Source organism: Ammospiza caudacuta, chromosome 13 (assembly GCF_027887145.1).
Source record: "Ammospiza caudacuta isolate bAmmCau1 chromosome 13, bAmmCau1.pri, whole genome shotgun sequence".
NCBI lineage: Eukaryota > Metazoa > Chordata > Aves > Passeriformes > Passerellidae > Ammospiza > Ammospiza caudacuta.
In genome coordinates, this window is record NC_080605.1 from 4,390,352 (window position 1) to 4,417,884 (window position 27,533).

Here is a 27,533-nt window from a genome sequence, read left to right on the forward strand (position 1 = left end):
GCTTTGTGCTCCCTGCAGGGCCCACTGACAGTGTTCTCAGCCAAGCAGAGATGGACAGCCCCAAGGACCATCTGCCTCCACCATGAAGCAGGAGAGCTTGGATTCAGTCTGAAAGGAGGTTCACCAGTACAGATTTATTGTCTTGATCCAGCTTGTCCTGCAGCAGTAAGTATACTGGTGTGATATGAGCAATTTCTCTGCAGATTAGCATGAAAATGTACCTTTAGCTAGTTCATACCCATGGATTTATTGAGTCCTTTACATTAGGATAGTAAATTCTTATAATCTCAATGCATTTTAAGTGCTATATATGTTGTAGATTGTTAAAGTACCCATATCCCCAATATCACATGAAACTAGAGTTGATTTCTTTCTCTGTTCATTCTTCAAAAGTCACAAATAATAAAAGCAAATGTTACTTCCTGTCTTATTCAGGAGGTTAGAAGGGATAAATACTTTAAAAGATAGCATCAAGAATAAGGATCAGGAAGGTAATGCAAGGTGTAGTGTTTGCCTAAGGAAAGAAGGGTAAGAATATTTTATTGGCTTGTAATGTGGTTCTTTCAGGGAAAATCCAAAGGGATAAAGCAGCATGCAGTGAAAAGCAGTTCACTTATAGAAAAGGCAGAAGTAACCACAGAAATACAGATAAAAATAATGAAGAAAAAGAATTACACACTGCAGGAAATGACAATAGCATAGCAAAGCCCAGGGTTCATTTACTTAAGGAGAAAAATAAAAAGAACATAAAAACAGCCAACATTTGAGTATACCAGAATCACATCAGTGGTAACTCCAGAGGTAGGTTGTGTACTTGAGAAAGTTGCACATGTGTAGCTAGAGAATGTGTTTGTAGCATCTAAGAGTGAACTGCCTTTGGGGCAGATAACTCTGTGATAACAAAAACATTTTACATGTCTTTATAATCCTGGAAAATAACCTGTGCCCAATTTTTTTGACAGTCAGCAGGCCTAAAAGAAGGTGACTACATTGTATCAGTTGGTGGGGTGGATTGCAAGTGGCTTGGTGTCAGTGAAGTGCTGGAAAAACTGAAAAGTGTGGGAAAGCAGCCCGTGGAGATGGAGGTTATCAGTTGCCAGGATACAGCAGCATCTTTGGTATGTAATGAGGCAAACTGGCAGGTTTGATATGCTGGAGTTGTGTCACTTGCCTGCCTTCAGTTCCTGGTTAATGTTTACTTTCCTGTACTCAGATATCCCACTCAGCCTGGGAATATATAATGTTCAGTTTCAAACCATTTGTTTAAACCATTGTGACCTAGCAAGCTAAAGCAGCCTGGCTGCATAAGAATGGGATGGAATTTTTTGCAGTGCAGCTACTTAGATTAATTGCATGAAAATTTTGAATACCTAGTTTATTTCCCCTAACTTGTCCCAGAGGATGAAGGCATTACTCTCTTCAGCAGTGGAAAAACCACAACGAAAAACAACAATGGAAGGAAATAGAACAACCAAGACCACGTGTTTATTTTCTATGCACTGTTATTCTAAATGATCTGTGACTTTTAGATGATGGATTATCTTTTTTTTTTTTTTTTTGTGAACTTTTAACTGTCCAGTCAGTTATAAAGTTATTATAGAAGCTTTAGACCAAGGGAAAGTCATCACAAGATTAAAAAGTATTAAGCTCTAAATAACTTAATAGTTGTGTGAAAGAACCTGTAGTTCAGCTAAATCCACTGCTTCATGCCTTTAACATTCCCTGGCAAGATTAGACACTCAAGTAATGTTGCCTGAGAAGCTGTTAAGGTGCCCCAGCTGCTGTTAGGTTTTCTTGTTTTGTTAAAATTGGTTTTCCTTATTGAAAATAAGGAATTGTGCATCTGCCATTCCAAGCTGCGACTCAAAGGCTAGGATATAAGCAAATTGTTTCAGGGCAAAGCTAAGAGAAGACAGAGAAGGCTGTCTCTGTCAGGTATCCCAGGAGAATGTCACACAGGAGCTCCTGTAGTTGTGATCAGTATAGAACCTGTCCAGAGAGGTTCTACTTCACATCTGTGCAGGAATTGCACACTTGAGCTTTGTAGGGAGGTTTCTGTGTATATTAAATAGTTATGCTAGAAGCCAGTAAATATTAACAACCCAAGGAAAGATTGACAAGCTCCTTTGTGCTTTGCAGAGTATACCTTTGACTGTACATGTGCACAGGCCCAGGGTGACAGCACTCTGAAGGGCCTCGTGCTCAGCAATGTCATTAGCACAGAAAGCTTGCTGCAGGCTGCCCTGGAAAACTGTTTGCACAGTAACCTTTTGTTATTCCCAAAATTTTGACCCATTTTGGATGAGTGATTCTTACAATGCTTCTCTTTTTCCCACAGCATAGCAAGAGTGCAACTTACTCCATGGGAATGCAGAAGACATACTCCTTAATCTGTTTAGCCATGGACGAGGATAAAATTGATCAGACCAAGAAAGCCCCACTAAAACTTCCTTTTCTAAGCTGGGGAACTAAAAACAGACAGAAAGCTGCAAGTACACTCTGCCTTCCTTCAGCTGTGGCTGGAAGTTCTCAGACTAAGAAGAAACTTTCTCCCTTCACACTTTTCAATACAGAAAGTTCATTGTACTGAATCTTCCAGAAGTATCTGTTAATGTGACTTTTGTTTAAAATGTAAAAATATTGATCAATTTTATCTTCACATATGTATGTATAAACCCAGACAAATACTGGTGACTTCATTTGCTGTGCATTGAGCCACTTGTGGTGAGAAGCTGGCAGAAAATGTAAAACTGAAGTATTTGAAGGTTAGAATGAAGTCCTTTGGGAGGTATGCAATAACAAGATGTAGATTCTAGAATTGCTTACATGAAGACTGGAATCCTTTGGGGTTTCGAAATACAGTTATGACTGATTTTTCATAAAAATAGTCATAACTATGCTAGATGGGAGTTATTTATTACAAACTTGATGCTGAATGCAAAATAATAAGGGGACATGTTAGAGAATGATTTTGCTCTTAAAGTTAAGAGTCAATAATAAATCATTTAACATTACTTTGAAAAACTATCTTAACAAAGCACAGGTGAGAGAAAATACTATTATTCAGAGAAACAAGTCTTGTGCCAAGGAGCAGTGTCATAGAGTTGTGTTTTTATGCAGAGGTGCTTCCTCAGAGTACTAGGTGTAGCCTACTGAACAGGTCATTTAGTTCTGGAAGAAAATTACAAAGCTTAAGGTCTTTTGAACTCCAAAAGGCTTTTACTCTCTTCTTTTTCTGATCTAGGTAACATTTTAAATGCCTGTTGATTCAGTTGTTAAAAACAGGCTTTATTCCAAATGTTATTTAACTTACTTACCTTAAGACTTTTATCTCACTTGTCTTGATAAAATGGATAGCTGTGAAACAAGTCTCAAAATGGACATATTATAATATATTGATTCAAGGGCACATAAATTGCAGTGGTGCTTTAAAATATGATAAAGGAAGTGCTTGTGCTAAGTGGCAGGATATTTATTTACTATCACATCAAGCAAAAAAAATCTTCTGCCCTTGGAAAAATTAATGAGCAAGCTATATCTAGAGTAAGGAGGGGGACAAAAATAACTGGTGAGCATTTCTTTAAGATTCTTCTGTTTCCTTAAATTAATTGAAAATTGCTAACACTGTAGTGTTAGTTAACTTTGCCATCTACAGAGTAGATAGATACTTAAAATTTACACAAAAATCTGCATCTTGCTGTAAACTTTTTAGTTGTCATTTATTTTTAATTTCTTATGTAGTAGGTGTAAATATCTTGATGACCCTTATTTAAGAATAAAAATCAGATGCTGCCATTTACTAGTAGCTTTTTAATTCTGCTTCAGTTTGGATGATAAAGCATAATTTACAGGTTTTTGCTATTTACTGTTGCCATACTTCTTGTTCCTCTAATGTTGCTTACAGAGATCTAAGAAACTTTTCTTAAAGGTTGTATTGTGCAATATCAACTAAGAGTTAAAAACCAGCTTCTTTACAAAGAGTGTAAACATATTTCTAGTTTCCCTGTAAAGGTTACATGAAAAATAAGCTGTAAATTCCTTGTGACTTGCCTATCCTCAGCAGTTACTCTTTAGGTGTGTTGGTAGTAGTGCTCCTTTTACACACACAGGCAGCAGCAGGCAGCCCCTGATCTGCACAGCCCTGCCTCACACTATTCCATACAGATGAGGTTTACTGTGCCTGGGTGCTGAAATTGCTATCCAAGTACCCAAGCCTTTAGCAAAGTCACAGCAGTCACCCTTGCAGCTCTTCATTTCTCCTAAACCACTATCATAGTCTTCCTGGAAGTACTTTCCCTCTTAACTCCTGAATAATTGTGTTTCCCTTCCCATCATCATACTCACCTTGGCTTTTAAAATTTAAAACACACCCCAAAATTCAAGCAAAAATGTGGACATCTCAGGTACCAGACAAATACTCTTAGTTTTCTGTTCTACACTGAGTGGCAGCCAACAGCTAACTCAACCAGAAAGGAGTGAGTGCTTTATGTTCTTGCTCAGGCTACAGGAATTAATTTTTGTAGCAAGTGTCTACCACAAGGATGTGTGAGGCCCTAAAAACAAAGGTTAGCAATGGATTAGTAGCACAGCCTGTAACCCCATTAATGTTAATTGTTACACCTTCAGCTGAACTGCATTTAATGCACTGAGCTTTTCCATAGGGAAAAGGTGTTTGTCTTGCAACACAACAGCCTTCAGGTGTGAAATCCACTCTTCACAGCAAAGTGACAAAACTGTAGAGGAGTAAAATCTGAGCAAACTCACGTATAAGGAAGCTTAAAGTACTCCCTGGTTGCCTGAAAAAAAAGTAGTATCTTTTCCTGTACTTTTGGAAATTCTGATGTTTATTATTCACTAAATTAAATATTTATGTCCTGAGTTACAGACAAATTTTCATCCCAAGTACAGAATCAATACAAATATCAGGTCCACCTGCTGTCCATACTAACCATGTGTATAAGAGAGGACTTTCAGAGATGCCAAGGCTCCCACAGCAGGGAGTGGAAAATCCTCAGCTGCCTTCCTGCTGTGGTCCAAACTCCCAAATGGTGTGAGAGATGCTTTTCACCCCCCTCCTCAAGGCAAAAGGCAATTTTACCCTTAGAAAATAGGGTAAGAATATAACTTAAAATGTAAGATACCAGGAAAACCAATCCTCTTTACAAGTAATTTTCAAAATATTAATACTGGAAGAGTGGTACGAATTAGTAATCTTGTTCAAAGCTTCCCATATTATTTTATTTGTAAGATATATAATAGTATAATTAACATAGTAGAAGTTGTAATTTATCAAAATATTTTGCAATTTATTATTAGTATGCCAACATATATTCAGAAGGACAACATAAATTAACCAATATTTTGGATATCAGACACATGAAAATAAATTTTTAGTGCCTTATGAACTGGAGGGGTGACCAGAGAAGTCCATTAGTGTGAAGCAAATGTGTTTTCCAGTAGGACTTTCCAAAGGAACTACTAATGATAAATTAAAAATGTTACAAAAATGTTACAAATAGATTTACAAAATCTATTTGTAAAGAGGATTGGTTTTCCTAACATCTTGCATTTTAAGTTATATTCTTATCCTATTTTCTAAGGGTAAAATTGCCTTTTCCCTTTAGCAGGTGTGTGAAAAGCATCTCTCAAGCAATATATGCTATCTTTTTAAACACGTGCAACATATTTCCAGTTACTGAGAAGTTACTATGCACATATTCATATGGTGTTTTTTTCTGGAAGACCAAAGTAAGCAAGCAGATTGCTCTTCCATTTTGTAACACTGATGCTGAAAAAGACAGCTTGCTTGGTTTTTATTTGTTCCAGATAGATGCAAAATACAGACTTCTTTCCAAGGCAATTTACACAGGTTAATCTATATGAACAGAGCAAATGTCAAAAAGAAGCATCAGAGGCCAGTTGCTGCTAGCCATGATTACAGAAATCAGCATAACATGTGATTATTAAAACGAAAATGTTACAATTCAGAAGAAAAATTTTAAGTTTTTGTTTTGCAAAGTACCACTGGACGTGCACGTCAGGAATGCAGAAAAGTATAAATCTGTTGTGCTCCTGTCTGTCCGACTGCCTGCTCCAGCTGCTGGCTGTCCGCGTTGCAGAGGCGGTGGATGCTCCCGAAGCGCTGCAGCAGGAGCAGAGCTTTAGTTCTGCCCACGCCGGGGATGCGCTGCAGCGCCTGCAGCACCGCGGCCTCTGCGGGCCGGGCGCGCTGCCGGCCCACGAACGGGTTGGAGCCACGGTCCCGGCTCTGCTCCCGCACCTGCCAACAGAGAGAGCTGTCAGCGACACCCAGCGCTCCCACACAGCCCTGCGGCCAGAGCTGTCAGCGACACCCAGCGCTCCCGCACAGCCCTGCGGCCAGAGAGAGCTGTCAGCGACACCAGCGCTCCCGCACAGCCCTGCGGCCAGAGCTGTCAGCGACACCCAGTGCTCCCACACAGCCCTGTGGCCACAGAGAGCCGTCAGCGACACCCAGCGCTCCCACACAGCCCTGCGGCCAGAGAGAGCCGTCAGCGACACCCAGCGCTCCCGCACGGCCCTGCGGCCACAGAGAGCTGTCAGCGACACCCAGCGCTCCCGCACAGCCCTGCGGCCAGAGCTGTCAGCGACACCCAGCGCTCCCGCACGGCCCTGCGGCCACAGAGAGCTGTCAGCGACACCCAGCACTTCCACACAGCCCTGCGGCCAGAGCTGTCAGCGACACCCAGCGCTCCCGCACGGCCCTGCGGCCAGAGAGAGCCGTCAGCGACACCCAGCACTCCCGCACAGCCCTGCGGCCAGAGAGAGCCGTCAGTGACACCCAGCGCTCCCACACAGCCCTGCGGCCACAGAGAGCTGTCAGCGACACCAGCGCTCCCGCACGGCCCTGCAGCCACAGAGAGCTGTCAGCGACACCCAGCGCTCCTGCTCCTCCTCGCTCGGCTTCATCTCTCAGCATTCAGTGCAGCCGCCAGGAAGGTGTAAATACAAACTCCCTCCTTTAGGTGTGCTCCCTTACGGGATGCGGTTCGACAAAACCTTACTAGGAAACCTGGCACAAACCCATTTTATGACAAATCCTTCCCTTAGGATCTTTTCTCCTGAGAAGCCGAGAGGCCTCAAAAATGAAATGTAAACAATAATTATCTGCTGCTGTGGAATGCAACAGGTGCATCTGTGATTGGTCTCATGTGGTTGTTTGTAATTAATGGCCAATCACAATCAGCTGGCTCAGACTGTATGGTCAGTCACAAGATTTTCCTTTCCCTTTCCTTTCCCCGCCTTCTGATGAAATCCTTTCTTCTATTATTTTAGTGTAGTTTTAATATATCATTTTAATATAATATATATATCATAAAATAATAAATCAGCCTTCTGAAACATGGAGTCAAGATTGTCATCTCTTCCGTCATCCTGGGACCCCTGTAAACACCACCACAGAAACCAACAATTCCTTAATAGCAACAACAAAAGAAAACAATTGTTCTTGTCACCTTTTGGATGCAGTCAGAGAAAGGGTAAAAATAAACAATTTAAAAACAGCTTCCCTAGCCTTAGAGAAAGCCAAGTCTCAAGTTGATTTTGACAGTGACATTCGCCTAATGCCACCTAGTGGGCACCTCATACAAGATTTCATTAAAAAAATCCAGGATCATATTCTTCAGCCTTTTTTCTTTGTTCCCAATGAGCATTCTTTCCATTTAACTCTACTACTGTATCACTGTTGCAGAAGATTTATTCCTTACATTCAAATGATGTTGTACTCCTATGTATAAGATCTGTGTATTCTCTCTGAAATGATCACTGGGGGGATCTACCTGCTTTGCTATACATCTCATATTTTAATATACCACAGAAACTTACCTGCTTTGCTATACATCTCATATTTTAATATACCACAGAAACTTACTAGTTGAATAATAAGCTGAGAAGCTTCTCCTTGATTTGCCACAGGAAGCAACACCATGCCAAGTTCGAGTACCACAAGTTTTTGCACTCCTAGGTAGTACTGATCACTGATTGGGGTTTTCTCTACAATTACAATTCCCCTCAGACTGCTGGCCTGTATTGAAAGGAAAAAGGTATTAGGAGAAACCTTGTTAATGACAAGTTAATGCAATGTAACAGAGAGAAATTCTTTTAAGTATGAGCTGCCTAATAGCAAATCAGAGGAAGAATGTAAGTTGCAGCAACAGGACAGAGATTTAATACAGTTGCAGAATTTTTCTGTTTCCACGTGAAAATTATCCCAAAGGGTCATCTCCAATGGAATTAAAAAAAAATACAAGAAGAATGTTTTCAGAAGCATGGAATAAACAAGTATCAAGTGAAAACTTTTCTCTTTATATAGCACTTACATTTCTAAACTTAACCAATCTTCGTTTGAATTCATCCCCTGCAACCAAATCTGCTTCAGAAATAAGTAAAATGCAAGTTCTGTTTGGAAGATGAAAGTCCACCAGTCCCAAGCCATCTTCAAAGATGAGTCTAACTTTCCCTTAGGGTGAGATTGTTGGAAGAAAAAACACAGTAGTTGAAAACATACTAACAATTATTTCCCTGCACAGCCTTCCTAAAGTGTCAATAATTCTAGTGACTTGATAACGAACTTTATAAAAAGCTTTTTTTTCCTTTAAGTAAATCTATTACAAGCAGTCGAAACTATCTTTAGTAATGCAAATTAATATCAGTTCCAATCTACAGATTTAAAAGTACTAAAGCTGCCCAGTAAACTGTGGAGTTGAACAAAAATATCACATGCTTTGCTGGAGGGAGCATTATAATTTAGTTTGTTGTGCCAGCAGGACGGTAGCAGAGTATAGATGTAAATTCAAGGGAGCTCAGTGGAGATGCAAATCTGCAAAGCCCCACAACAGCAGATTCTGCTGCTTCCCTGCAGTGCTCTGAAAACTGAGCTGATCACACAGATACATGACAAACAACCGGGATCTTTCAGCCTGCTAACACAGTCCATACCACAAATATGGGACCAGTCAGGCACAGAGTAAAGCATATTCCAGCTGTTCTCAATGTTACTGGGCAATAGAGGGGAATGTTTTGCCTGAGTTGCTTTTCCCCTTCCAGTTTGTGCTTACCTTGTAGCCTTTGGGCCAGCTCCGAGCCTCTCCACTTCTCGTTTCCAATCACATGCCCTAAAGGGACAACTATAGATCCTGCTGTCACGGGAGAGTTTGCTTTTGTTGTCATCAGCCCTCCTTTAAAATCCTCCTTCAGTAGCAGTTACACCCTAGAAAGAAATGTGCAAAAATAGCAACACATTTTACAAACCTGTTGCAAGTTTATAAATTTTAATCGTAAACTTAGGATGTTCTGGAAGAGACACTACCTCCTTCCTCAAGCTTCCTTACAGCTAAGGTGAAAATCGGCCAGCAGCTCTGTTCACTTAATAAATGCTGTTAACTTGCAAATTCCACTTTCAGCTTTACCGCTCAGCCTGAATTAAAACACACAGACGGTGAAAAAAAACCCTCATTGCCTTTTCCATACCTTCATCCAACTTGCTGCGAGGAAATCTTCCTGAATTACAAAGCCGACTCCAGAGGCCCCTCCATCCCTCAGCTGGTGGAAGTCTCCAGACCAATTATTAAAAGGCGGGAGAGATTATGTTCAGGTTTGCCAGTTTTACGCGGTGTTCTGACTTTAACGAGCCTTGGAGGCTGAGGCATGAACTAAAGGACAAGCACCATAGGCAAGCTGGTACCACACCGACACACATCCCACGGCGGAGACCGCAGGGGCCCGATCCACAGCAGCCGCCCGCAGCAGCCAAGGGCCCGCCGGGCAGCGGTACCGGGAAGCGGCAGCGGGAGCTCCACAGGCCGCGGGCGGAGGAGGAGCGGAGGGCGGGCCGCGGCCGGAGCTGTTGCTACGGCCGAGCGAGGCTGAGTAAAGCCCGCGCTGACTGGAGGAGCTCGGGCCCGCAGCAAATCCGCCGTGCCTTTGTTTCCAGGCGGGTCGCGAAGGCGAAGCGTCCGACGCGGCGAGGAGGCGGCTGTGAGGCGGTGGTTGGAGCCGTCCTGTCCCGTCCCGATGGCGTTCCTGTTCAGGAGAGGCCGCAGGGGCCCCTTCGTGAGTATCGCTGTGCCTGGATGGGGCTCCTTTACCGTGAGCGGGGACAGCAGGGCACGGGGGTCTGTGCGCGGCTGGGGCCAGGGGTGATGCCCATGATCGCTGAGCACTTTAAAGTGAAAATCGGGGAGAAAAATGAAGCCCAAACCAAGACAAAATGGTGTCTGGGGGCTGGTGCGTTCCTTTCCCTCAGTCCCGGCCTGCTTGGCTTTTCAGGAACGCCGAGCTTCCTTTCCCATTTCCCTTCCCTTCCCTGTGGCCGGGCTGGCAGCGCAGCTCGCTCGCTCGCAGCTCTTGCCGAGCCCATCCTCAAAGCACCGTTCAGTAAAGTGAGCTGATAAAAGTTCTGATCGGTGGCCCAAAGTAGACAAAGGCTGTACGGTTGTCAGCAGTTGTGCCGGTGTACTCTTCCAACGTACTTGAACTAATTGAATTTTTGTTTATTACTACGGTGAAATTATTTAATCTTCTGTTGTTGTCATACTTTTACCATGGGATGACTTTTGCTTCAGGTGTGTTCCCTGGTAGTCTTAGCAGGGTCAGTCATAGTCGTGTCTGCAGTAGACGAAATGGTGCATGCCAGACACACATGCAGAATTAGGGAGCAGTGAGTTTGTATGGCTGAGTAAAAAGGCAGTCTTTTAACGCACTATTTAATTATTTTATGTGACTTCATAAAAAACCAGAAATATTTCCCAGTTTTCATCTTCATTCTCTTGTTGGAGAAGTGAATTACAGAATAATTGGGGGAGAAAAGATCTGTAGCAGAAATAGCAGGAGCTTAGTCTGTTTCACTCCATAGAAAAGTAACATGTGCCCAAAGGTGATGGATTATTATGGCATAGTATTTTCTGATGCCTAGAGAGAACAAGAGGCAATGAGCACAAACTCAAGCACAGATAATTCAACTTAAACATAATAATAAAATACTGTGAGATGGCTCAGCACTAGTCCAGGCTGGAGATACACAAGACATGACTGGACAGGATACCAAGGAACCCTCTCGTGGGTGACCCAGCTTTGAGCAGGAGCTTGAGCTGAACAATCTCCAGAGCTCCCTTCCAGTATCCAGTTTCCCTCACAGTACTTTTGTAGGAGCTGTGGTCCCATTTCTTCTGAGCTGGTATTTAATGTTATACCAATTAAATATATATGTTTAATTTTAAAAAGAATTAGTGTGCTTGCTGATGAAAAAAATTATTGGTTTTTTTTGGTTTTTTTTATAATCAAGGTTGAAACTTTGACTGTAAGGCTTAGTGGTAGGGCTTTTTTTCCCCCATCTCATACTGCTGTGACTAAGGAGTGACAGACTCTAGAAGGAAGGGACTAATATTGTTAGTTTGAAGCAGCATTCTCATATTTTGAGAAAGTTATTTTCTAGTCCAGTTTTTCTTGTGTATCTATAGGAAAAAGATGAGTAAGTTAAAATTCTGGTTTTCCAAATTGTGATGTAGTGGATAGAAAATGTATAATTATGGGTCTCATGTAAATTACATTTCTAACCTTTGAGAGCAGCTGTTGATAAATGTGAAATGATCTTGCCAGCTTTACATGGTGTTCTGACTTTAGGGGGAATGAAATGCCATTTCAAGTCTTCTGTTTACATTAATTGCGTGTAATTGTTCTTCCTTTTTATATTATTTTGCATTGTTAGTTTCTGTGCACATTCAGTTCTGTGTTTTTGTCTCATTGTATCATTGTAATCCTTACAATCACTGTCAACTAATTTTATTTTAAATCATTTAGAAACACATAGCTCATGGCCTGGTCCCTGCTGCTACCATAGCTCCTAAACCTGCAGTTCCCCGCACCCCTCCCCCTCGTAGTCCAAACCCTTCTCCAGAAAGGCCCAGGTATGTCTTGCTTTTTGGGGTTTTTTAAAATTATTTTCTTTTTTAAACATATTTTTTGTTGTTTCATCAGGTATTGTAGCATACTAGAAAAATCTGATTAGAATAATTGCATGTCTTTACCATGTTTAAGAACTTTTCATCAAAATAATGTGTTTTTAAGGAGGGAAATTTTTCACTCTGAGCTTTTTTTCCCCACTCCTAAGCGTGGTAAATATTCAGGACAGTAACTGTTGTGAATATATGACTTGTCTGAGTCGATTAAAGACAAATGGACTATTTAAAGTTAGTGAAATTTTAAATTTGGCTGCTACAGTAGAGTGTAGGACTGCAGCAGCACGAGTGCTGTGAGTCAGGAAATGTTAGCTCATTAGAAAAACATAAATTAAGCCTTGCTGCCATACCAGGGACTTAAAAAACTGGCATGTAACACCACTCTGGGTTGGAAACATGCAAATTATTTTTCTTTTAAGTTGTAGTTTCTTACAGTTTTTATTCTGTGTTTTTTTCTGCATTCTGGTTGTTTTCCGTGGCCTTTTTAGTGTCTGTAACATTCCCACTTAATTCTAATTAATTTCTTCTTTCTTTTTGGTCTCAAGTTCTTGTCATTCATTTTACAGTTCTCAGCTTTTCACTGCTTTTATCTTAGTTACTGCTTATTTTTCCTTTTCATCATACCCTTCTCTGTACTCCACAGCATCACACAAATAGGCACTTCTGTTTGCTTGTCCTGGTTTGCAGTGTGCCAACTCTTATTAACAACTTCAGAGCCATAAGTAAGAGGTTTAGAGTAGGGAATAATGGAGACAAAATAGCAGGACATGGAAGACCTTTTCAACACAGCACAAGGTAGTATTGTTATGGCTGAAGTGAGTGCTAAATACTGTAAATTATTGATGTGAATTTGGGGAAAGTAACTCGGTATATTCCATGATTTTCATGCATGTGAATTGGGAAAATCAATAGATATTGTACTTTACTCTTGGATAGCTGCATTGTTTGATGCTTTGCTTTGGGAGGTTGTGACAATGTTCACAGGGGTTCTTGGATGAGGATCTGACTCCATGTTTCAGAAGGCTGGTTTATTATTTTATGATATATATTACATTAAAACTATACTAAAAGAATAGAAGAAAAGGTTTCATCAGAAGGCTGGCTAAGAATAGAATAGCAAAGAATGATAACAAAGGTTTGTGGTTTGGCTCTCTGTCTGAGCCAGCTGACTGTGATTGGCCATTAATTACAAGCATCCAACATGGGCCAATCCCAGATGCACCTGTTGCATTCCACAGCAGCAGATAACCATTGTTTACATTTTGTTCCTGAGGCCTCTCAGCTTCTCAGGAGAAAAAATCCTAAGGAAAGGATTTTTCATAAAAGATGTCTGCCATAGGAGGTTATAGTTTATAACCAATCCCACAGCACTCAGTGGTATTTATGCTTGTTAACTGTGAACGTTTTGCTTTGATTAAATAATGAAGACGTTTTGCAAAGGAAAAGTTATAAAATGTGGAGCACAGAGAAAGCACCAATACTGCTTCATTGCTTTATTGTGTTTCCTTGCAGGTCTGCTCTAGCAGCAGCAATCCTTGCAACAGCACTAACAGGGCGCACTGTTGCTATTCCTCAGCCTCGGCAGAGATCCCTTTCTGAAGGTGATTCCACCTTCTTGGAACAGGAATGTTTGGAGCCATATGCAACAGTCACAGAGCTTGGAATAGGGTAGTGTATGCTTTCTGGTTTGGTACCTGAAATTGTGATGATAGATGATACCTTGGAATCTCTCAGTGATCAGTTTTACCAGAGTGACAGCAAACTGGTAAAATTTGTTACAGCTGTTGTTACAGCTACTTAGTTTTTTCTTACCATATCATAAATTCAGTCTGAAGTCTCTAACAATCCTTATTCTGTTTTTTGTAAAGTGGTGTCACACATACAATCTTCAGAGAGGCACATTTTGATTGTACAACAGTCATAACTAAAGTCACATACTGTTTCTGTCAGATGATCAATTTTACAGAATGTGATGAACTGAGGAATCATTTGATTTACATGTAAGATATTTCCTTTGTACTAAAATGATTATTTCAAACTGTCTTTTTGGTAGAATTAAGAGCTGTCTCTAATCTGCCATTTTAAGATGGAGAGGAGAAGGTAGTACCAGTGTTAATTATCTATTTTAGAGTATACACATTGACACTGTCTTGGAGATGGTTTATTATCCCTTACCATTTGGGGTTTTTGGTCTGTTTGGTTTGGTTTGTGCCCAGGGTGGCTGCTGTCCCTGCTTCAGCCCCACCCTCCCTGGCTCTGGGGCTGTTGAGAAGAATGGAGCTGAGCCAGGGTGTCCATTGGACACACTGACCAGGGATCCTGCTGTTTCTGTGGGGTTTGCCTGCTTCTTTTTGTGGTTGTTTTTGGGTTTTTTTTGTTTGCTTTTTTTCTTTGGTTTTTTCTTTTTTGGTTTTTGGGGGGGGGGGGTTGGGGGGTTTTTTAGGTTTTTCTGTTTTTTTGGTTTTGTTTTTTGGTTGGCTGGGTTTTTTTTGGTTTTGTCTTTTGGTTTGTTTGTTGGGGTTTTTTTTGTTTGTTTTTTTTTTTGTTTCGGTTTGGTTTTTTGTTTTGGTTTTTGTTTTATTTTGTTTTTCTTTAGGTTTTTTTTTTTTGTTTTTTTTTGGTTGGTTTCTTTTTGTTTGTTTCATATTGTTTTGGTTTTTTGGGGGGTTTTTTATTTGTTTTTTTTTTTTTTTTTTTTGGTTTGGTTTTTTTGTTTTGTTTTTGGGGTTTTTTTGCTTTTTTTTTTTTTTTTTTTTTTTGCTTTGGCCTTTTTTGCTGCTCTGCTCTCAGGAAGCCCAGAGCCAGTGTGTGCCCAGCAGGAGCTCTGCACAGCCCAAGCCCAGGCACCAGCTAATGCCAGTGAGCAGTCCTGGGGAGTCTCTGCTGTGTTTGGGAGCCAGGGCTGCTGCTCTGGGGTTTTCCCTACACTGGAGCTGTTTTGCCCCTCCCTTCCAGGAGCTAAAAAGTTCAGCTACAGCTGAGGAGTTTCTGCTGCCTCTTGCTCGCTGTCCTGTTTCTGCTTTCATTCTTTGTACATCTGACAAGGAATGAAGGGAAGCTTAGATGTCTCTGTGTCTCTTTGGACTTGTGTACATTGTAAGACTGATGGGTCTACTTTACTAGTGTTGGGTTGTTTTGAAGACTGTGCTGAAACAGTCATTAAATTGCTTTTGCAGATCTAACTGGAACCTCGATGGTTGTGACAGATCTCCTCTGCAGTCCCTGGAAATATCAGGCAATTATGGTGAAGATGAGGACATGGATACATATCTTTCAGATGCTGATAAAGAGGCAGAGTCCAGCTGCCAGAGTAATGAGAAAAGGGAAGGAAGCTTTAACACCAATGGTATTTATTCTGTTCCCTGCAAAACTAAAAAGGTAAAATTTTTAAATGCATTAGTTCCTTTACCGTGTTTTAATATATTAATGCATGCTCATATCTCAGATGCTTCTCATTCTCTTCTTACTCTTCACACATGTATTCAATATTTATTTCACATGCTAATTTTTGTGATTCATTTACTCTTACATGAATTTTCTAAATTTGTTGATTGTCACAGAGTTTCTCTGGTTATTAGGAGCACACTGGTATTGCATATAATTATCATGCATAATTATATTATATATAATAATGATGCATAGTCTTATAAAATGTCTAATAATTTATATTGAGCATGGTACTTACACAGTAGATGATTTGTTAAAAGCAGTAGTAATTTTACTGTTAGATGGTGAAAGCTTAGTTAATGGTTCAGTATTGTGCTAATGAGCACAGGCCTATATAGGGAATAAATGGGAAGATTCAGAATCAAACAAAATAAATAACCTTTTCCTGAAGACCAGGGAATTTATGTATGCTATAATTTTGGATTGTCTTAAACAGTAATGAATTTAATACTCCAAAGGCACATTTAAAATTAAATCAAAAATGAGACAAAAATTTAAGAAACAGGAAGAAGTACCTGAGTAGGAAAAAGGCAATAAAAGATCTCTAAAATGATGCCCCTTCAACAAAACCCAGCACCAGTAAGGTATGACCATCAGTTTTAGAATATACACCACAAATCCCAAAATGTGAAAGAATCCATAAAACACCCCAAGGTGCAGAGACAGTAGCTGGTAAGAGGAGGGAAGGGTGTCACTGTCACATTTTCTGAAAAATCCCTTTGCCAGGATTTCTTCTCCTGGGAAGCTGAGAAGCCTCAGAGAAAATGAAAACCATAATTATTTGATTGCCTCCCCTGTGTTTTGCTGCTTTAGAATGTAGTTTAGGTATTACTATTATTATTACTATTATTATTACTATTATTATTACTATCATCATCATCAAACTGGTCATTGTTTGATTGTTTTAATGTGAATTGTTTTGACTTAATGACCAATCACAGTCCAGCTGTGTTGGAGCTCTGCTGAGAGTCAGGAGTTTTTCATTGGTATCTTGTTAAGCCTTCTGTCTGAATCCTTTCTCAATTCTTTAGTATAACTATAGTACAGTATTCTTTAATATAATATAGTATCATAAAATAATAAATTAGCCTTCTGAAAACATAGAGTCAAATTCATCATTTCCTCCCTATGACGAGAAACACAGAAAATACCACAGAAGGGGAAGAAAAAAAAAGGGTGGGGGAGAGCGAGTAGAATATGTGGAACAGTGGTGTGTGATCAGTGGGCAAACCAGCAAAGATAATGTTAATTGTGGTTCATTAATGGTTCATTCATCCCTCACAGTGTGATTCAGTAGATAAATGGTTGATAATTGAGATTATATATGCCACAGCAGGCAAGGAAACAGAGAATAATTTCATGGGCTCTTGTAACCAAAGAAGGTGACAGAGGGTACTTGAACTAATCACTTCATACTTGCTAACCTCCTCTTGATCATTTCAAGGTTTATATTTTATTTACATAGGGTCCTAAATAACAGCAACACAAAAAAAACACAAAAAACCCCCAAGAAAACAAGAGAAGAAACAAATCTTATAATTTGCTATTTTAAAATATTGGTGAACAATTCTGAATGTGACTGGGAGGTTAATACACTGAATGTGTCATGCAGATATCAGGGTTCATGGGCTGTTTTAACAGTGACCTCATGATTTAGAGAGGTTTGTCTTATTTTTACATAGGAAGAGTTTCCACAATCTCCTATTCCTAATGCTGACAAGAAAGAGGTTTCTTCCCATGAAACTGAGTGTCAGGTGCTGGTGGATAAGTCAAGTGTGCAAATAGAAGGTAAGTGAACTTACTTTAAGTCAAAATGCTATGCTTTTAATAACATTGGGAAAAAAATAATAAAATAAATGTAATACTATATTGCAATATTATACTCCTTTTATAAATGGCAGTTAAAGAAATGCTACTAAGTACTTAGCAGTTTCTAATAGTTATAGAAAATTAAAATCCTGCATAAAGAGGAAAGATTGGTCTATACTCACTGAACTGTCAGCCACTGTTAAATGAAGAAATGGGGAGAAAGGTTTTGTGAACTCTTGTCTTGTAAAGTGCAGTCATTCTCTACTATGCTTTTGTTGAAACAGTCAGGTTTGTAATCTGGAACTTTCTGGAGTGCTAATGTGTTCAAAAATAAAATGGAAAAAAGTAAAAACTGTAGAAACTAGCAGTGTTCAAAAGAAAAAAACAAGCCAAAAGCTAGAGATAGAGGAAAACCTTTTTAATCAGTTATTTTACTTGTCTGAAAAACAGTAGTAAAAACTAATTGAATTTTTAAATAATCAAATGGCATGATAGTAGTGTTGTTATACCTTTTACAAATGTTGTATCATTATTGGTGTCAGGATGTTTCTTCAGAATAGAGAAATAAACATGATAATGAGTCTCAGAATATCAACCTAAGCACTGAATTGTTAAGATTCACAAATAATTTTTTTTCACTAAGTAATTTCATTAGATTAGGGACATTTGGGTTGTTACTGGATCTGTCCTTAGGCTGTTTTTTTATAACAATAGAATATTGTGGGAAAAAATTATAACAATAGAGCAACACCAATATATGGGTGTAGCAGTTTTCTTGCATAATTATCTTGTCTGTTATTTTCAAATCAAGAATAGGGAAATAAGAATTAATTTTGGAGCTGAAAAATGCAGTTTTTACAGAGGATAGTTGTAGCAATGATGAATGAAAAACAGACTCCCCATAGCAGCTGCAAAGAAAGACGGTTTATTGCAAAAAACATTTTAATGCTGTATTTAGAGGGCAAACTCTTACCTGTTTCCATTCCCATGGAATAGAAAAAACATTCAGTGGCTGCCTGCCCCCTGCAGGTTCTGCTGTTCACATTTCCTTTACCCCATCCCCTTTTTGATCCCACAGTGTCCCCATGTCCCTGACCAGTCAGAACCCCAAACACAAACTGAGCACACACTGCTTGTATGGCTTGTTTTCTGTTTACACAACTTGGTTTTTAGCTTCTGTAACTTGGTTTTTGCTGTCCCCTTAGCTGAGGCTTTCCCAGAGTGCTTTCCCATGAGCTGAGGTGACAGAAATGAACAGAAGTGAACAGAGGCCTCTCAGGCCCTTATTCTAGAACATCTTTTGTATCTCTCACAAATGGTAGCACTCTGTAGCTAGTGGATAGGAAAGAGGAAGAAAAACTGAGTCAATTTGCAAAAAATTATGTCTTTCTAAATTTTATTCATGTTGGATCCCAGTATTATTTCAGTGGACTCTATTTATTTCTCTATTTCATAGAGAACAATATTCAGAAAGAACGGTTGCTTTGATAAAACCATTTGGGAAGTGAAGGCATGAAACTGAAAATGTAGGATATATAAACTGTTTCTAATCCCTCTTGTACATGATAACTGCTGCAGGCCTTGAAAGCTGTCAGAATTACATTGTTTTGTTCAGAGATGCAGTAGGACTCGAGTCCAGTAAAATCAGTGACAATATCTCATTTTTCCTTCAGTTAAATTCTGAATTTATCACAGAAGCCAGCTTCATTTCTTCCATACTTGCACCTATCCACTGTGAGGTAAATTGAGGTCTCACATCAGTGTCCTGCTACACCATGAAACAGTTAATGGAAAATTAGTGATCTAATCTGTGCTTTGGGAAGGACTTTCTTACATCTATTTGCATTTATTATATGTGTGCATACATATCCTTGTGAACCCTTAGAGCTTATGGACTTAAAATAATTTTTGTTCTAATTGACTGAAAGATCTGTTTTTTCTTTAACAGAAGACCAAAATCTGGGCTTGAATTTAAAGGTAAGACTTTTATAAAGGTTGATTTACGATGCATTTTGGAAAATAGCTTGTCATAAAAAGCTGATAGGCTTGAGGTCACTTAAAAGAAAACTAATTTATTGCCACTATGGAATATTTTTCTTTTAGAATAAAAAAATGGCTAATCATTCCTTTTGAAAAAATGCTACTATATAGGTAAATGAGCCATACAAAAGTTGTTGGCTTTGTTTTTTTTTTTTTTAGTATATTGTCTGTTATTTCTCATGTGAAAGAAAGAAACTTGAGAGCCAACATGCTATAGCAAGAGATAGCTCATACTGTTAATTTTCAAATTCTGAGCCTGACTTTATTGCATTTTTGTATACTTTTCTATTTGAGCTGATCTGACTGCTTTCATAAGCTTGAAAAGGAATACCTGAAAATTTAGTTTCTCAGATCAACTTGCCAGAAGATTGTTTATGGAAATGGTCAGTTCCTTCCATTGTTATCAGAACTTTTTTCTACAAGTTCTTAACCATGTATCTTTTTCTTTGAAATTGTTCATGAGTTTTGTCTCATTTAATCATTAGTGTCACTCAGTATCATCAATGTGTTAAATTACATGACAGCATATCCTTACAACACATACTGCTGTTTTATAAAAACATGGAGAAATCTCTACATCACCTTCACCTCAAGTAAATACATTAGCATGAATGACACTGTAATTCTTTCCCTTCTGAAAATGTACAAATATTTCCATTTTTTTTTCCAGCAAAGCAAGAACAAAGTTCTTCAACTCTGAAAAACACTTCACATTTTAATTTATTTGCTGATACCCAGTTAATTGACTGCTCTAAAGTCTTACTCTGTACAAACTAACAAGTGGGAGGAATGCCCTTCCTGTTTCATCAGGAAGCTTTGTGTTTGTGACTTTTATGTCAGCTGGGAAATAATTGCTTTGAGAACTGTACATTTCTGACTACTAAAGATAATAGTGAGTTTCAGGTGTCCACAAGTGACTGATGGCAGTGATAATTGATAAAATGATGTCTAGATGAGTAGATGATAAGTTGTGTATTATCAGCAGTAGATCCAACATTCAATTTAGTTGCTATAAAAGAAACTCCTTCTAAAGTTTTATTTTTGAAGTTCTTCAGCAGTGATGCTATTAAAGCAGATTATCTCATTTTTTATTTCTCTACTAGGAGGAAAAATCAGTAGCTGAAAATCTGATACATGACAAACCTCCACCATCCCCAGGTACTTTGGATTTTTCAATGACTTTGACAGACATTTTCACTTTATTAATATGCATGTGTATATGAAAATCACTTCTACTGATGCAACAACATATCCAAAGTTTTGCAGATAATCTAAAAGTTTACTTTTATAAGAATTGGTCAGTAACTTCTGTTCAATAACACTGAAGCTGTTCAGTGGGAAGGAATGTGAAGTTTCCTTTGGGTGGGTGGTTAAAATGTGCAGAGACCAAGAATACTGACTAGTCCATGCAGGGCCCTTTGCTTATTGCAGTGGGCATTTCACTATCACCTCTCCAGCTACTGATGTTTGGGAGAGAGAGATCTGCTGACACTGTCTTTTACATTAAAAGAATGAATATTTTTAGTGTCTGAGAGAAAAGATGGGAAATTGCAGCCACTTCACAGCTCTCTTTCCTAATCCACGGTTTTTTGTTTTCCCTAGTCTTATCTTGAGCCACGAGCTGATTTAAATCTTATAAAATATCACTCATATATAATGTTAATATTAGAAAAAATAGATTTAAATTTGCTGAAACTCCAATTCCAGTCTGGATACTGATTTAGATCTTAAAGTATCACTCAATATAATGTTAATATTAGAAAGAATGGATTGTTATTGCTGAAATTCCTGTTCCAGTCTGGCTAGTATTTAAATACCTTGTTCTGTGGCATTACAGATGTGTCTGCTCGGGCAAGGCAAGTATGGGAAAATATAAGCAAAGAAAAGTTCAGAGAGCTAAAACAAGAAAATTGGTCTCTGAAAAAGGCATACCAAGCTGTGGTCCAGCAATTTGAGGGAACAAAACAGCTCATAAAAGAGCAGGAATTAAAGCTGAAGATGCTAGAAGAAGAAAACAGAAGACTTAAAGAAGCTGCAGAGAACTCACATAGAGAAGGTGGGAGAAACATATAAGCTATTCTGTAGTTATCTTGTTTCAGTTTTTCTAATTTCTTACAACTTTTTCCTCTAGCAGCAGGTTTCAAGTCATTGATTTAGGCAAGTATGCATGCAGAAGTAGTTTCCAAACAGTATTTTCTACATTTGTAGAAATTTTGTCAAGGAATAAGTACATGATAATTAAAAAAAAATTACTTGTGTTGTTTGAAATAGAATGGAATTTTTTGCTAGTAGTTTTTTTGTGGAATTTTTCAAATTTTCCTTCTCTTTGAGAGAAGTTATTTGTTATTATTCTAACTTATTTAATTTTTTTTCATTACAATTAACAAATTGTTGTGAACATTTCTTGAATTTTAATTGAACTTTCCTGTTGGTTATTTGTTTGAATAGGAGAGGCAACAGAATTACTTTCTCTCAGACAACAAGCACAAGAGCTGGTAGATGAAAATGATGCTTTGAAAACAGTGGTCCATCGTTTAAATGTAGAATTAAGTCGTTATCAGACTAAATTCAGGTCATTGTCCCATGAAGAGGTGAGAATCTTCATTATCAATGATCATTATTAATCAATTATTATTCATTATTATTATCAATCTTCATTATCTTCATTATAATTACTACTGAAATGTTCCATTGTCTGTTTAATCTTCTGAGTTTTTACGACTTTTTTCTCCAGATTTGCCATAAAGTCTATAAATTACACAGGCTTTTCCTGAAATTTAAAAAAAGCCTTTATCATTAAGTCTAATATTAAGAATTCAGTATTATTTGGTATCAGTAACATACTGGATTTTACTGGTGCTTAAATCAGGAAGTAATGTCAATATATTTTTAATTATCTATTCTAGAATGCAAAGCTGAAAAGCTTACCCATGGAAGGACCACAACCACCATGGCTGGTAAGTCAAATAATCATTTCATTTGATTGTTTATTCTCTCTAAGTAAAGAAGTACAATTTCTTTACTGGAATCAAAGTATTCAGATATTACTCTGCTGAACTATCACATACTAATAGAATATTATAAACATTTCTTTTGTGGCAGAAAAATATGTATGGCAGAACTTTGTAATGAATGGGTGCAGTTCCAGTTGAATGTACAGTAAGCTAAAGCTTCTCATAGTCACCATCTTTGAACTATTGAAAAGTATTGTTATGATGAGAATCATAAATGCCATCTTTACTTAGAATTGTCTAGCATGTAGTTTGCTTCAAGGTCTTTCAAGGTCTATTGCTTAATTGGTAATCTTAATTGGTAATCTTTTGCTGTTACTTTTTTTGTGATCATACTAAAGGAAAACAGAATTTTTCTGATTGTAGGAATGTCATGAATCCAGTAGTAGCCTATGAATTTCTGACGAGGAGAAGGAAATAGTCTGTGAAAAGGAATGTGTTTGTAATATGTAAAAGCAATTTCTCCTGGAAATACTCAACAGATCTGATATTTTCTTTCCTCACTGTTACTATACAGACAACTATACAGAGTGGGAAAGTTCTCCTGCTCTCTCTTTTTAGCCAAAATAGCCAATAATCACATATGAATGTATTTAGTCTTAATGGTTCAGATTTGAGAGTGTAAAAATTCCCTTCTCACTTACTAATGAATCTGGGATAATTTTTTTTAGCATTATATTCACTAAAGTGTTTGAATCTTATTTTGTATTCATTTGCATCCATAATCTGCTGTGTTACATGTAGTGATAAGCTAAAGCTGCTTTTTAGAAGAAAGATGCAAGTGAAGCACGAGGTCTTTTCCTTTCCAAAGCTTGCTGTTAACACAGTACTGTGAGGTGTTTCTGCAGCATCATTCTGTATATAATGGTCTGTGTGCTTGTAATTAATCTGCATGTATTTATTTTTTAATTTTCTTTTAAGTTGGATATGAAGTATTTGTCACCTCTTCTGTTGGCATATGAAGATAGAATAAGAGAAAAGGAAGATTTTATTCTTGAACATGAGGCAAGTTGCCATTTAGAAAAAATATCCACTAAAGCAGAAAAAAAATTACTGAATTTTTAAGGGATTTACCAATGCTGTTGTCTGCCTAAAATTTAAAGCTACTTTGTTTTTCTTTTCCGTGCATAGTATTGTGCTGTTTTATCCTACTTGGTTTGCTTGTTTTTGTCAGCCTGTTCACATTTAGGAGCATGCACTACACTGACATATGTAAGATATGCTCTAAAAATAGAGCAAACCATAAACTAGTCACTGGTGGAATGAATTTTTTTCATTCATGATGGAAACTCAGTGCTCTTGCAGCTGCTTGTGGGTTTTGTGGTAGAAGAGTACTTCTAGGTATTAAAAGATTGGGTACTCTTGTTGCTTTTTAGAAGCATTTTTTGTCACTGAATCTTTGAAAAAATAGCAATTTGTTTCAGAGTACAACTTTTCTGGATTTTAAAAAGAAATGTATTTCCTTCAAAAAATTCAGCCATAAAATAAGCAGAAAGCAGCAAGGGTTTTTTATATTATTGTAAATTCACTGTGTTGTCTTACCATATCCAAATCCATGTCACTGCTACTGAAAATGGATAGTGTCATCCAGTAATTTCCAGAATTCTTCTGAGGGTCTACAACTTGCAAAAATGGGGCACAATATCAGTATTATTTTTTAATCAACTATTACTAGATTAATGAACCAATTTAGAAATCAAATATGCACACCTGAATCAGAGATGAGTGAGTAGTGAGATAATACTCTATTATGATAAGAACTAGAAGGCACCTAAGCATGTTGTTGTTGATATAAAAATTAAAGCAAAATAATTATAAAAAACTTTATATGAAATCCTTTGTCTTCCAGGAGGATATGAAGAATTTTAAAGCACGAGTTGAAGAGTTGGTGAAGGAGAATGAAGATTTGCATGGGCAATTAAATAACTGCATTTCCCCAACAGAATGGCAAGTTATATTACTAGAAATTAATTTCAAACTCAGAAATTATTTTTGCATGCTTATTGCATGCAAAGTTTTAAAATTACTGATCTTAAGGATTTTTTTTTTCTTTAAACACTGTTTTTCTGAAGAAATAATAGCATCACAGCTGTCATGTTGGAACAATACTGATCTGCAATGCCTGGAATAATTTTAGAGTAAAGATTAAATATGAATGTGGAGTTTTGCCCTGGAAGCCCATGTAATTCTGTCCCAGGTATTGCAGGTTACATACCTTTACAGTGTGCCAGTGGCATCAGTTTAACACTAGTACCAAATAGCACTGGAATGTGGCATTAGAAGAATTTGATGTTTTTGAGAAGTGAGACAATGCAAATGAAATTAAATGAGACAGTGCATAATCAAGTCAAGTAGCTGTTGGAGGTTAGGATTTTTCCTTTTTTATTAATTTTTTTCCTCCCATTTGTTGCCTAAGAGAGGGGAATGACTGATACTTAACAGATGTGGCTGGGAGGAGGAGGAGGAAGAGGAGGAAGAGTGCAGCTGACTGCAGGCTCTTAGCTGTGGGGCTTTCCCTTGGGAAGTGCAGAGATCCCTGGAGGTTTTGGCTGGGATTCAGCTCCTCTCTCTCTTGGGATTGGGATGGGAGTGCACAGGGATGGTTTTGGTGCCAGACCTACTGCCCAGAGGATTTGCTGCCACTGCAGAGTTTTCATCCTGCTCTGAGTGTACTGTGGGTGAGCTTCTGCTCACAAGGAGCTTGGAACAAGTTGTTTTTTTTTGCTTTCAATAAGGATTTTTAATCTGTTTTTTAAAGAGGTTCAAATATGATTTTTTAAGTTTACACTGTTGACACGTAGTTGTGTTTCTTCTTTGGACATAACATCTGAGTTATATTTTATTTACATTTATCATTGCAGGCAGCTGCTGCAAACTCAGGCCAAGCTTGTCTTGGAAGAAAACACAGTGTTGATGGAGCAACTCAAAATTCAACAAGCTAAAGCAAAAGATAGTCACAGACAGCATGTTCAAGAAGGTAAAAGTGCTTGAGTTGCTATTCATCTGAACTACACTAAAGATGGTACTGCAGGTTTTGATTTTTGTAGGGGTTTTGTTTGTTTTCTGTTGTCTTTTTTTTGTTTTGGCAAGCTTGGCAGTTTTGGTTTTGGTTGGCTAGGGGGGTTTTTACAACTTTATATATGTCTAAAAAGCATCCTTGAATGTAGGAGATTAATAGGAGATCCTATTAATAGGAGATCCTATTAATAGGAGATCCAGCTCTGGATGTCAACTGATACTTAAAAAAAATGTCATTATCACCTATTGACAGTATAAAAAATACTCAATTTTGATTCCTTCTGAAAGAGTGAGAAGAACTGTTAAACAGCAACACAGTCATTTGCATAATTGAAGAGCACTTCAAACTGAATCAGAATTTTTCAGAGTAAAATGACATTTCAGTGAGCTTATAGCCTTGAAAAGAAGTACTCCTGAAGTTTCTGCACTATTCCAAACCAAGTTGCTTGAGACAGCAAAATGTCAAGTCCAAACTGTTAAAACACAGACTGACAAATGCTCTGTTACATAATGTTATAAACAACTAGTAATTAATGTAGTAATGGTTTTGTTGAAGTTCCACTCAGTGCTTGAATTAGTTCTGCTACACATATTTGACTTTTTTTCCCTCCTTCCAAAAGCTTCAAAGTTGACCAAACAAATAGTAATCTTAGAAGATAAGAACAAGAGTCAAGAGAAAGAAATAGCAGAGTACCAGAAGCAGCTGGAAGCTTTGTGTTCTACATGTGAAGAGCTGAAAGCCAAAGTGGACAGCAGCATACCAGAAAAGGAGCACTTGGCTGTGGTGAATGATTTAAAAAGGTGTGAATTTACTTATGGTGCACATATGGAGAAACAATGGTGCAAGGCATGCACATGACACACAGCACTTTGTAGGAAGGAAACTTATGCTGGTAATTCAGCAAGGTAACCACCAAAGCACAAAAAAAAAGGGAAAGAAGTCTTTAAAAAACACTGTCTTAGTTTTTAGAGACATTTAAAATTACAAAATCCCAGTTCTAGAAATATTGGCAGAAGTGTTTTTACCATAGAGTACCTACTGCTAATTGTACCATTTTGAATAGTAGAAGAGGAGGCATTAAAAATACCATTTTTGTCAAATCTGTTTGCTTCTATCACTACTATATAAAGAACATTTTCATTCTTGTGTTCTCATCTTTGGAACATGTCTAAAGAATCCTGAAATTCTGAGCTAGATGTTCTAAGTTTCTCTCATTGTTACAATATGGAAATTTCATGAAACATCACAACTCAAAAGTGCTGCTGTGCAGCATAATCTGCAGAGTAATGTTTCTGTGAAGACATTGCATAAATTTGAATGTTCTCAAGCCTTTGGACAGTGCTGGTTACTGTTTCATGGTACAGTGCCATCCTGAGAAGTCCTCAGATCTTGTATTTTGATGTTGATAGTAATTGATTTGAAAAAAAAAGAAACACAAAGGGATTACATCTGGGCAGCATACATATTTTTATTATTTAAATTAAGTGCAGTCAGAAGGAATTACTTGAATAATTTGATATGAGATTGTAATACCTCTCTGATGTCACCAGGGAACATTGAGCATTCTCAGTGTATCTTATTTCAGAATTTCAACCTGGGTATCTTCCTGTCACTCAGCATTTTAGTGATGTGGATCTGTACATGATACCTGTTCTACACTTTTGGTTTTTGCAGCTGTTTACAGCAGGAGCAGGAGAAAAAGCTCTCTGAGGTGGAAGCAGTAATGGGAAAAATAGCATCACTGCAAAGTGAAAACAAGAAATTGCTCTTAGAGAAAAATAACTTCATGGCTGACAAGAAGATCCTGGAAACTGAGATGCAGTTGACTCAAAAGACAAACAGGTCTTATCACAGTCTCATTTTCTTGTACAGAAATATCTGTAAAAATATTGTCTAACTTCCCATAATGTGTATTTTCTACCTACTGCAAAAAAAACCATGTTATCTGAACATGTTTGTCATGTCTAGAGGCCTGGTTGTCAAGTTTTGCTAATTTTTGTGTTTTTATGCTCACTTTTCTGTGTCTATTTGCAAATTAAGAATATATTTTTAATTTAGTAATTAAAATTATCTGAAAATAAGATGAGTAGACAAACCCTTTTCCCAGTTAGATAAGGATAAGATTTATGCTATTTGCAGATCTTCTCATGCACCTGGTTGCTTAGAGAGGAGTTCACAATATTTTTAAAAAGACAGTATTATTGTTCTATATCT

General features: G+C 37.9%; 3 protein-coding genes across 5 annotated transcripts in view; 2 read left to right on the forward strand and 1 right to left on the reverse strand.

The window, feature by feature from the left end:
* RHPN2 (rhophilin Rho GTPase binding protein 2) overlaps window positions 1-3,799 on the forward strand; it is a 30,067-nt gene extending 26,268 nt beyond the window's left edge. For both annotated transcript variants that reach the window (XM_058813368.1, XM_058813369.1), the window contains exons 13-15: window positions 19-165; window positions 963-1,118; window positions 2,339-3,799. In XM_058813368.1, the coding sequence (XP_058669351.1) occupies window positions 19-165; window positions 963-1,118; window positions 2,339-2,590 (555 nt within the window). In that variant the 3' untranslated portion in view covers window positions 2,591-3,799. The remainder of the gene's footprint in view (window positions 1-18; window positions 166-962; window positions 1,119-2,338) is intronic.
* A 984-nt stretch (window positions 3,800-4,783) lies between these two features.
* FAAP24 (FA core complex associated protein 24) lies at window positions 4,784-9,837 on the reverse strand. Its single transcript, XM_058813645.1, has 5 exons — window positions 9,508-9,837; window positions 9,096-9,247; window positions 8,358-8,497; window positions 7,910-8,062; window positions 4,784-6,280 (listed from the first exon to the last, which is right to left on the reverse strand). The coding sequence occupies exons 2-5, from the start codon at window positions 9,205-9,207 to the stop codon at window positions 6,038-6,040; spliced, it is 648 nt and encodes a 215-aa protein (XP_058669628.1). The 5' UTR covers window positions 9,208-9,247; window positions 9,508-9,837; the 3' UTR covers window positions 4,784-6,037.
* Window positions 9,838-9,930: 93 nt separating this feature from the next.
* CEP89 (centrosomal protein 89) overlaps window positions 9,931-27,533 on the forward strand; it is a 34,541-nt gene continuing 16,938 nt past the window's right edge. For both annotated transcript variants that reach the window (XM_058813555.1, XM_058813556.1), the window contains exons 1-15: window positions 9,931-10,089; window positions 11,836-11,942; window positions 13,506-13,661; window positions 15,170-15,371; window positions 17,123-17,228; window positions 19,198-19,226; window positions 20,393-20,447; window positions 21,127-21,345; window positions 21,738-21,880; window positions 22,196-22,246; window positions 23,222-23,305; window positions 24,150-24,251; window positions 25,166-25,277; window positions 25,939-26,119; window positions 26,994-27,161. In XM_058813555.1, coding sequence (XP_058669538.1) covers window positions 10,051-10,089; window positions 11,836-11,942; window positions 13,506-13,661; window positions 15,170-15,371; window positions 17,123-17,228; window positions 19,198-19,226; window positions 20,393-20,447; window positions 21,127-21,345; window positions 21,738-21,880; window positions 22,196-22,246; window positions 23,222-23,305; window positions 24,150-24,251; window positions 25,166-25,277; window positions 25,939-26,119; window positions 26,994-27,161 — 1,754 coding nt within the window. In that variant the 5' untranslated portion in view covers window positions 9,931-10,050. The remainder of the gene's footprint in view (window positions 10,090-11,835; window positions 11,943-13,505; window positions 13,662-15,169; window positions 15,372-17,122; window positions 17,229-19,197; window positions 19,227-20,392; window positions 20,448-21,126; window positions 21,346-21,737; window positions 21,881-22,195; window positions 22,247-23,221; window positions 23,306-24,149; window positions 24,252-25,165; window positions 25,278-25,938; window positions 26,120-26,993; window positions 27,162-27,533) is intronic.

What these genes read in the sequence shown, in the direction of transcription:
- FAAP24 (XM_058813645.1), bottom strand. Translation starts at nt 9,207, where the DNA reads ATGACAACAAAAGCAAACTCTCCCGTGACAGCAGGATCTATAGTTGTC. An exon ending in GCTGGCCCAAAGGCTACAAG is followed by an intron (nt 8,498 to 9,095) that starts GTAAGCACAAAC and finishes TCTCACCCTAAG; the next exon opens with GGAAAGTTAGACTCATCTTT. An exon ending in CTCAGCTTATTATTCAACTA is followed by an intron (nt 6,281 to 7,909) that starts GTAAGTTTCTGT and finishes CTCTGTTGGCAG; the next exon opens with GTGCGGGAGCAGAGCCGGGA.